The sequence below is a fragment of the Syzygium oleosum genome, unplaced genomic scaffold, assembly GCF_021117445.2.
Source record: "Syzygium oleosum isolate NSW1041296 unplaced genomic scaffold, Sole_v2.1 Sole_v2.09, whole genome shotgun sequence".
In the NCBI taxonomy this organism is placed as follows: domain Eukaryota; kingdom Viridiplantae; phylum Streptophyta; class Magnoliopsida; order Myrtales; family Myrtaceae; genus Syzygium; species Syzygium oleosum.
The window spans coordinates 9215929-9227186 of NW_026607493.1; the positions used below are offsets into that span (position 1 = coordinate 9215929).

Genomic DNA, 11258 nt, shown 5'->3' on the forward strand with positions numbered 1-11258 from the left:
GATTCCTATTCTCCCTGAAACAAAGGCGTATTTGTATTATAATGAGGCTGTTTGTTTCGCTACTTTGTTCTGTACGCGTCCTCGCTGTTTCACTTTTTCTAGAGTTATCAGATAATTTCTTCAAGGGGATTGGAAACTACACATATTCTCAATACCATGGTTTAGAAGAATCAGGACAGGGGTTTTCTATCGTACTTTGAAGGAATGATCTGTCGTTCTGAATGAAATGACAGATCTATTCTTCTGTGGTCTAACTATCGTTGATATCCGAGGGCCAGATCTTCGGGAATTTGTAGAAACCCTTGGTGAATTGCCATGTGATTCATGCAATCCCAAGGTAAACAGTTCAGTCAAGACTTAACCAAGCAGGTTCTTACCATGACCGTCTTGAATTTGGTCATGCCAGAGCTTCCGATCCAGAGGTTAACGCTCTCAAGTGGAAAAGATGAAGTACCGTTTTTTTATCTGAGAATGGTGGCGTGCTTACTCAATTAAAACTAAATACACTGAAAAACAATCCGAATCGATGTCTCATAGAGAAGAGAGACGATGAACAAAGAGATGTGAAACATTATACCAAGCAGTTCTCCTTTCAGGGACATGCTAAAAATGAAGAGAACTGAGACAAACAGATGCAAATCATTGTCAGGTAGAACCGAGGCGGCTCACTATACAACGAATCCTATGCAGAAGTTCAAAAACCATTAATGTCCTGTCCATCAGATCTGATCATATGGGAGATTGAGGATCTGGCATGCCTGCGAGAGTTGAATTGCAAATCCCACACCGTCGTGGTTCACATGAGACACACAAGGCTCCTCCCAGAAAAGATGTTTCTGCAGTTAACACAAAACAGATTATGCACCAAAAACATCTGGTCTTGATGATGAGCAAAGGTGCTTGTAATTTTCACACTGAAATATCTGTACTCTTATGAGGAAGGGTTGATGATTAGGAACAGTCTGATAAAAGGGTATGGAGAAGTACATCTAATTATGCCATGTCTGCGAGCTAAGAACAGATTGACAATTCTATCAAGAACAAGTGCACCTAAGCGTTGAGTTTAAGACCCAGCAGATTTAAATGGTACCAGTAGAGAGTTTTATAGTTCACAGAACAGAAGTTCAACAAAGGATTTTATAATCAGGGACAAGATCAAAGGCCTACTTTCTCAAAATGAAGAATGAGCAAAAGCATGACTTTTGCAGACAGTGATCTACTACCAGGCATTACAGACATTTACGCAGCACATGAACCAACGTGAATTAGAAAAAAAAAAAGGCCGAATAAAGGATAAACCTTAAAACTGGCAGGATTTGATACGTTTTCATCTTTTTTACCACGAAACCAACTTCTTATTATATTAGTTAAGAAACAGGCCATTTTGACAATGAGACGACATGACACATTGCTTAACAGACCACGACAAGAGCACATACAGCACCTCTTATATGAACAGAAGCATCTAACTTCAGCTCTTGCGTTATCACCCTCACAATTTTCCAGTTTAAGTCTCTTAAAACAGTCATCATTACATTTGTAACTGCTTTTCATTGAATAGATGCTATTTGCAATGAACTTAACCAAAAGTCATTTGGCAATGACTCAGTGCCTCAGCTAATATCATCACCCAACTGGATGAGGAAAAATCAATGTATGCACTCTTCAAAAAAGTAGAGAAGGATTATTAGAAATGAAGGTACTGACTGGAGGCATCCTCGGCGGGGCTTTTTCTTCTCCTTTTGTTTCTGCGGTGGTTTAATAACTACCTTGATTGCTGCATCAAAGACTGCTTTTACATTCTGCAATTCAATAGAGCAGTTATTAGAGTGATGACCAAGAATCATGAGGTAATAATGAAAAAACCACAGGAAACAGAACCGCCAAGCCAGATAAAATATGTTTAGCAGTAAGGGAGAAAGAACACTCGTTTTTTCTTATTACGTGTTGGAATCCAGTTATAACTCTTAGTCAGGTCAACTTGGGAGCTTCTTGTTTATGAGAGTACCGCACAATCAAGTGCAGAATTATCAGATACATTTTGCTGCAGGAAAATTATTATTAAGCCAGTTAAAGCTGATTGAAGTGGATAAAAGCAAGAAAAGATGGCCGAGCGAACATAATAAATGTTGATAAACCACCACAAATTCAATGTTTGTAGCTTTTGTATTTTCGCAATAGAATTCTAAGTCCTCAGCCATATCAGTGCTTATAGTATGTCTAGTATTGTTTGAAGTATAATCACTCACGTATCAGTCAGGGACTGTACTAAAGGTTATCTGGCACTTCATTATTCGTGACTTTCTAATCTGTTCGGGAACAAAGCTTATCATTCAGAAAGATAAAGCAGTTGTGTAAGTTTGCCAGGATCCACGATCCAGAATCAGAACTTACTACCTTCTAAATGAGAAAGTTGAAACATACAATGGGAAGGTAAAACTTCCATCTCATATTGCTCGAACAGCTGTGCTGATTGAAGAAGGATAGCAAGAAATGGAATATCCTGCTTGGAGAGACTTCTTTTGTTTGTCTAAAATCAGTAGGACTAGCCTAATTTGCTTAGACACATAATTACATGAGAGGCTATTTAACCTTAGGGAAATTCTCACGTATTATCAATGAGGTCTAGACTTGTTGAAAGTTTGGACTCCAAAGAAGAAGATATTAATTAGTTGACTGGAGAGGGGGAAGAAAGAGGCAAAACAAGAGATCTAAACCAAGTAATGCACTACACATATAAATGAAGTTGATGGTTTGGACAATAAAGTTAAGAACAAGAGTGTATAAATTATTGAAAGAAACTCTTAATTAGGACAACCAAGTTCATTTTGTGCCAGAAAAGTCAGCCATGAAAAAAACTTGTTGCATAAGTTTGAAGAACAACATAAGGACGAACAATTTGCATATGATTTTTATTGAGGGGCGGAAGCCATATGACAAGATCTTTCAGAAGCCGCTTAAGGGTTTCCTTGACGTTGTTGCATATAAGCTAAAGAATACATGCATGCCAGCAAAGTTGTAAGTCACGATTTCAGTAAGGAAACTTTCCAGGAGCAACGGATGATGCCCCAATAACAAGAAGTTACATCAAGATATGGCTTGTACTACTCATCTCTTTGCTTTATACAGCACATGCCTTTTGCTGACACTATGATACTAGCTGAGGATTTGAGCAAATAGAAACTGGGAAGATTAAAGTCTGCCAAAGACGGACCATTATAAGGTGCAAATTCAGCAAATGAAAGGTTCCACACGAAAGAGGGATGAGTATTCATAAGAAGTATTAGAAAGAGTGGTAGCAGTATCTTGGATCTACTAGGCAAAAGGAAAGAGGATTTGTGGGAGATGGTTTGCACATCTGCAAGGATAGCCTATGGAAGCTTTGATGATGTGGATGCAGGTGAAATACACTCAGAGAAGGCTTAAGAAGACAGTGGAAGGAAATTTCAAAGAGAGATGTTTGTACTTGAATATTACAGAAAACTTGAAATTATACGAAACAAAATAGCGTAAGACGATCCATGCAGCGGCCTCTTTTGGCGGGAAAAGAACTTGATTATGTCTGGTTCTTTCAGTGAATCACATGTCCATGATCCATTAATATCCCAACAGAAAACTTAAGTGATATGCCTTGTTTCATATAGGTTAAAAGGTTTAATTACGTCTCCACTGTGGCATTTGAAGTTTTTCGCAGTATAGTGGCATGATTCAAAATGTTGGAAGTATAATGCAACAAATGAAACGAACTGGAGTTCAGTGTTCAGTGTGAAGTACTCCAAAACTGACACCTTCCCTTTAAATTAGCATTACCCGGATAGACATGCTTGTTATTCAAAGAGCCACAAATCCATTTGTTGCCATGGCGGTTACGAGGTAGTGTACCTCTACTAAGGACATTTGTTGATTCCTATTGCACAAATTAAATGGGTGATTTTAAGCACCTGTTGTGTCTTGGAGCTGCACTCAATGTAATATGCAGCACCAATTTGTTTGCGAAGCTCCTCACCCTGAAAGCATAGATCCACCACTTTAGTAGACTAAGTCTTATTCACTGTTGATGCATGATGAGGTGCTGAATAGAGACCAAACCTGTGCAGTGGTAACTGGCACTAGACCAGGATGATCGGCTAAATAGTGCTCGTCCTCGCGAAGATCTACATATTTCAGATAATTCATTAAAATGGAAATAACCATTGCCTAGTAAGACTGTATTACCATGAAAAAAAAACTCTGGATTCCCTAGAATTTAACAGAAGCAATGAAAGTTTTAACCCTCTAGATTGAGTCTCTTGTTAGAATCACTTCATAAGCAAAGAGAAGGACAAAAGAGTTAAAGAACTCAACAATGAACGGAGGTACTGGAAAGGGAAATTTATGCAAAATTCTCTATAAATAAGACATGCTGTTTGTGAATGACTCATTTGGTGACTAATGATACAAATAACTGGAAGTCAGAACAGGAAAGGAAGGATGAACGTTCTCTACGTACTGATCATTAGAAAAACCTCTTTGCATGACACTGAAAAGTAGACCTGTTTCAGAAGTCGTTCACAGAGAATCTGTTTAAAAGTCAGTGTTTTTACTTCGATAACCCTAGCCTAGTAAGTGTAATAAAATATTCAACAATCTTATGGTAAAGACGGTTCAATCGATGCCAACTCCTACAAGATTTTTATATCATCTAGATCCAACAACCAGTTCCCTACGGTGATGCCATTAAGATTTTCTATATCCCGATCACTTTTATATAAACTTAATGCTACTATCCATTATCCATAGAAGGTGCAACGTGTCAGCACTCCAGAAACCAGATGGTAATTTTTTTAATGGCCAGGGGTGCCATCAGTATACAATGCACAGCACAAATGTGCACCAATGCCACAGCAAACAGCCGCAACAACCAAAGTTAGATGAAAAATCGATTAACAAGTTTCTGAGTCCTCAATATAGAAAGTCTTTAGCAAATTGATTTACTGGCATTCTCTTAGTCATCTCTAAGCAATACAGCACTCCAAGAAACGCTATTAGACCAATTATGCTTCACAGAGCCTAACACAAGAGCAAGTGATCTCCCATACTAAGTTAGTTGAAGTCAAGCCTGTTGCATAAAGGCATGATATCTACGAACAGGTTGACTTAAAGGAGTCGCACTTCAGGACAGGTTCAGAGAGACAAAACTAAGATGGTTTTGCCAAAATTAGAATAACAACAAGCCTGGAAATAATTTGAGACTGCCTGAACCAAAATGAAAGGTACAGCAAGGGCAGAAGAAGGCTACATCTACTAGGTTCTCGAAGCAAATATGTGATCATTTTAGAGTATTGAACATTATTGCATTACAAAGAGCCGAAAAAGTTGAAAACGATTGTGCACCAGAACGCCATTCTGTGAACTTAAGGCTTCAAGAGTCAAGTCAACTTGAGAAGCTCACAATCTTAGGTGACATGGGAATATACAAGCTCTGCTTGACATCACTCCAAGCTCTCACAAAGAAATTGTCACTAAACCCGACTTAAAGGGTTGCTCCTCTATGGTGCTTGCATAAAAATGCTATTCCGAGCAACTAGCAGTCAGACACTGAAAGGAGTCCACTTAGTCAAGTCAACCGCCCGCTTAGAATATCACAAAGAACCAGAAAAATATCAACAACCAAGACAAGGATTCTGGGAGAATTGAAGCCTTCTCAGTATAGATAAGTTGTTTAACTTACCTAATTTGGTACCCACAAGGACCAGAGGGATTCCAGGCGCATAATGCTGGAGTTCAGGGATCCACTGGCCAACAGATGATCGTCAGAAACTCAAAACTTAACCATTGTGTAGTGCAACAGAAAGTTATGGAAATAACAATTTGGAAGTGGAACCTTTTTAAATATGTTCTCGTAGCTAGCTCGACTAACTAAAGAGAAAGCCAAGACAAAGACATCTGCTCCTCTGTAGCTCAGGGGTCTTAATCTATTGTAATCTTCTTGCCCTGGCATCCAAAAGCATATGCAGCGCAACAAAACAATGCACACAGCAAAATGATTACAACAAGCAAATCGAATAGGCCCACTAGATCCAAGTACGATGGCCTTTCAAAGCTGTAAACATCAATGAAAGCACCGAATTCTTACCAGCGGTATCCCAGAGTCCCAGGTTCACAGTGGTACCTTCAACTACTACATTTGCACTGAAGTTATCGAATACTGTTGGTATGTAATCCTGATCAAATTACAGATAACCGGCAAGATTTAGATGCAACAAAGATATAAGAAAAGTAAAAAGCCGATAATGCAAGATATATTCCATCTCTTCCAATGAGCATGTAAGATAAAGAACCACCACTTACAGGAGTAAGAAACGCAATTTTGAGGGGTTATAAAATACTGGCCATAAAGCAAAAACTCTGCACAGGAATCTTGATGAGACAAAAAAAGGCACTAACTCTTGTAAGGGTATCACCAAAAAGCAACAAAAACAAAAAAGGAGGCGAAACCTAGAATCAGGAAAACACAGACAGTACAAAAATCAAAAAAGGCAAACAATTTATCTGTGCCTGGGATACCCAAGAAGTCCCAATGAGTCAACAAACCATTTACTCTCTGTTTTTTTTATTTCCTGCTGTACTTTTTGGATAAAAAGGGGAAGAACATACAGTTGGAAACTTGTTGCTGGTGTAGCAGATGAGCATGCAAGTCTTGCCCACAGCCCCATCGCCAACCGTCACACATTTGATGAATCTTGACGCACTCGCAGCCATTGAAGAAACACCCCCAGGAAGAAAGGAACAAAGAAGCTACCTTTGAATCTAAAATGCAGAAATTCTGGAATTCTGGGTATTGTGAACTCGTTTTTTTTTTTCTGCTTTTGGGGCTATGTTTCGTCGCTGTTGGAGTAGAACCTTTTTATGATTCCAGCAAGCGTCTGTTATGGCGGTGGATCACATGATTCTCACTCATTAGCTGTTCTTTATACTTTATTGTGCTGTTGATATCTGCTTGGCTTGGCTTGGCTAAACATTGCGGGGTTTATTACATCTGTGACATCAAGAACAGGAAACTTTATTGGCCTGGTTCAAGGAGACAACAACTTGGGAATTTTATGAACCAGCTGATAATCCCCGAAAGATATAAAGGAGACATTTTTCTGTCGACATTTTGCATTGAATAATGGACTTAGTTTTGACGGTCTTCTTGGACCCCGGCGTGGACGGCCCGCGGTCAACGGTTCACTAAATTTCACAGCCCTCACGCAGCTAAACCAATTAAACAATTGGGGTTGGGCAATTCTTGGAAACTTATATCTGTCTTTATCATATCTGAAATATAGCTTATGTTAAAAGAATTCTTTAGTGCATTTACTACATAGTGGTAAATCAAAATGGGAGTGCTTTGAACGTGTAAAATATGGCGATCCAGAAAAAATTCTTCGAATGTTGGATTGAAAGAAATTGTTCTTTTGTAACTTTTCATGTCGAGGATTTCTTGGCTAATGTATTGAGTTTGCTTAACAAACTTCTTGGCATTGAATTTATGAAACGGTAGGTTTCTGATTTCTTTTTTCACATGGTTTTGATGGAAAAGAAAGAAAAAGAGAAGTGGGGATTCATGCTAGCTAGTGTAGCAGCTATATTTTACTCTTGAAGTGGGTTGGTTGAAGACATGAGTAAAGATGAAGCAAGAATGACAAAATGATAGAATTGCATACACATAAGTTAAAAGGAAAGTCATAGGAAAGGAGATTCACTTGTTTAGTGAAACTTTGAAAGAAGGTAAGTTTTTGTGAATAGAATATAAATATATTTTATAAATATATCTGTAATCGGTAATACTTATTAGTAGATTTTCATAATAAAAGGACTTTTATTATATTTACCGGTAGTAATTTGGATACAAGAATGAACACTTTTCGACCGAGCTACTAATTACTTGAGAAGCAATAATTTATTTTTATGCAATTTTCAGCTTAAGGTATTATGGAACCACCATTTTTCATTTCCCTTCTTCTTCTTCTTACGCGAATAGCTGCCGGAGTAGTCATTCCGATTTCCATCATAGACTAAAAAAAAATAAAAATTGTCGCTTAAAGGTATGTTATTGAGCTTATATTGTGCTCTTGGTCCATCATGAATGTAATCTTTCTCTGTGCAAGATTGCTTAGCCTTCAATGCTGATCGCCATGATGGTTGTTTAAGAAAATGGCACTTTTGATTTGATGGGGGTATAATCCATTGTGTTGGTGAATTTGAATTGTGGGACAACTTTTTCATCTGTTTAACTTCTGTTTCAAGTTTGTCTTGACTAGGGTTAAAAGAGCTGTGCCTTGGGCATTGTCTTGAGCTTCCCCGCCAACGGCCTACTGATTTCAAGTTTTTTTTTTTTTCATTTTGTCCTATTTATGGCACGCTACGCAAACTCTTGCTCTAAACTCGTCTTTTTGACTTCCTTCGGCTTGAACGGTCCATATTATTGTCTGCAGCCACATCGACGTCGATTCCTCTACATGAAATTTGTTTCCTAGAGCATCCCTTTTGGTCGTGATAAGACTTTATTCGAATGACCCGAGGGCATAAGTGCAAAGGCCTAACTACCTAGAGGTCTCGGGAACACTCTGCAAGCTCATGAATGGAATAAGTTGACCCTGCAAGTAGCATTGACCTAGGGTATATTTCTTAAGATCCTTTTGGCAAGATATTTCATGGTATATATTTCATAGTCTCATATTATGAGACTGTCACACACATTGGATCATGAGATTAGTGCAAGATGCATCGATCTACCTCACAAGGAGGTATATCATTTCATTGATTAGGTGACTAACGTGGCGACACGAGCTAACCGCAACACCTCGATACATGTGAATTAGCTTTTCGTCCTTTACTTTTTTTTTTATTAAAAAAGTCATTCATTACTTGAAGAGTAAATGGAATCTCTAAGTCTAAGATAAGAGATCATCTTACCACTTAATCTGGTATGAACAAAATAATTTGAATTTAAGATGAGTACAAAATAATTATGTAAATTATATGAGTAAATGCACCATATTTCCTATTATGATATGCCGGTGAAAACCATTGAACAATGTTGCATAAGATTATTCACTTAAATGCAAGTATAAACATAATATTTTGCGATGCACAACTACCACATAGTAATGCACCAACATACACAAGTGACTATACATATATATTGTCATAATTGTTACTAGGAATTCATCTCGACTAACGAGGTATCCCGACTAATGAGGTATCATCACTGCTGATATAAGGGAGACGTGATTATAACATGATAATTTCCATATTCAATCATATAATAACAATATAAATAACATCACTATAATCTTTTGGTATTCCTTGTATCAACAAATAACCCAACACCCATTTACTGTCTCTTGCACATCCATTCTCAAAAATCAACATTCTATATTTAACATTATCTTATGCAATCCGTTATTGAAATACAATTGCCACGCCCTTTTCGATAATCACATACACAAGCAATAATAACATACTTACCGCATTTCCCATGTAAACAATGATAATTTGGTCAAAAGAATCAGTAAGTTCGTCAGAAATCAACAACGTAGAAAAATCGACAACTTAGAAATGGGCAACTTTATTTAGGATCGGCAACTTAGATATCGACGGCTTTGGTCAAAATCGATAAGTGAGAAAATCGACAATGTGATTAGTCAACCAACACTTAGTCAATAGATTGGTAACTTAGTCAGAATTACGAAAAATATCACTTTCCAGTTTAGTTTCATCATCTCGACATTTTTTACACCTAAAATGCCACCAAATCTTATGGAAATCAAGTAATCATATCCTAGGTATGTAAAAACTCATCGATTCAAGTCAAGTAAACACAATGATTCAACATGCTATTATTGAACTTTCTCACACTTAACGTCAAAATTTAAACAAATTAACAAATATCAACCAACCGAGTTAAGAGTACTAAGTAAATCAATATAATTTAGTCCCTTCCCTAGATTTTTCACTTATCTTATATAAAAGACTTGAACAACTCCAAGGTTTAATTACTTTCGAGGCAATATATTCAAAAACAAAAATTAACAACTCTCAATTTTTTCTAAAAAACAACAAATTTAGTTTAATAAATGAAAATAAAGTCAATAAAGTCACATTTTAAAATCTTGGGATGGAATTAGAAGTTTCAACTACACAAGTGTGAAACCTTTAGTTTCACTCAAAAGGGTTGAAAAGTGAGATTGAAAAAAGAAAATTAAAGGCTCGAAGAATTTTGGGATGGGATTATACGGTCAAGATGGGAATGTATTTGGAAGGTTTGCAAAGAGTTATAAAGAGATAACAACTAAAAAGTAATGATGATATTGGGTTTAAATTTTGTGGTAGGAGATGTGGTCAAGTAATAATGCTCATATGATTTCAAAGTAGATATTTTATTAAATTATTTTGATATATTGCATTTCGGTACATAAATAAGAAAATCGGTGTTTGTTTTGAACATCAATAATTCATATAAATATTTTGAACCCACTGAGATGTTTAGGCAAAGTTGCTGATACTAGGCAATTCTCAACTCAGTAAATTTTGACTTTGAAAATTATCTGAAACGTACTTCGGATCATATCAATTCCCGTCAACAAAAAATGACAATACGTGTTTCCCCATCACTCTATATAATCAACTTATGTATAAATTCCCATTAATTTAATCCTAACGGAATCGCATTCGGGAAAACCACGGATACAAATAATATCTTTTGGATTTTCTAGGCTTCACAAAGTCACTAATCCAACTAAGATTTCACACGTGACATTTACTACCTTTATATCTTATATATTATTAATTAATGTAGAAAATCCCGGGAGACAGTGCGAAATCAAATAAAAGGATTATATTGAACATTTAAGCATAGTTTAAGGATCACATCGAGCATTAAAAGTCTGAGGATAAAATTATGCTTTGGACAAAAGTTTAAAGACCATGAGCTATTTTACTTTCTTTACGAAAACTCATCTAAGTTGCAATCCATGTGAACATGCCACGGTCATGTCATAACAGCGAATCAGTATCCAACTCTAGAAGCTCACATTTGTCCGAATTATACCATAGAGAGATAAAATTGCACAACAAAAATCATTCCCACGTCGATCGACATTCAAAATGGTCCGATCCAAGTCTTAACTTATTATACTGTCAATGTTTTCAACCGCACTATGAGCCATTTTACTTTCTTTACAAAAGCTCATTTAGGTCGAATAGCTAAGTTGCCATCCATGTGAACGTGC

At 36.8% G+C, this 11258-nt stretch overlaps 1 protein-coding gene across 1 annotated transcript; it reads right to left on the reverse strand.

Moving 5' to 3' along the window:
- Positions 1-472: 472 nt before the first annotated feature.
- On the reverse strand, positions 473-7101 carry LOC115692596 (rac-like GTP-binding protein 3). Its single transcript, XM_030619506.2, has 8 exons — positions 6637-7101; positions 6116-6203; positions 5864-5973; positions 5711-5774; positions 4090-4154; positions 3942-4007; positions 1708-1802; positions 473-836 (listed from the first exon to the last, which is right to left on the reverse strand). The coding sequence occupies exons 1-8, from the start codon at positions 6739-6741 to the stop codon at positions 797-799; spliced, it is 633 nt and encodes a 210-aa protein (XP_030475366.1). The 5' UTR covers positions 6742-7101; the 3' UTR covers positions 473-796.
- Positions 7102-11258: the final 4157 nt, after the last annotated feature.

Bases quoted from the DNA above. Each gene is read 5' to 3' on its own strand.
- LOC115692596 (XM_030619506.2), bottom strand. From the start codon at position 6,741: ATGGCTGCGAGTGCGTCAAGATTCATCAAATGTGTGACGGTTGGCGAT. The intron at 6,204-6,636 runs GTATGTTCTTCC...TAATTTGATCAG, and splicing joins CCAGCAACAAGTTTCCAACT to GATTACATACCAACAGTATT. The intron at 5,775-5,863 runs GTTCCACTTCCA...TCTGTTGGCCAG, and splicing joins ACGAGAACATATTTAAAAAG to TGGATCCCTGAACTCCAGCA.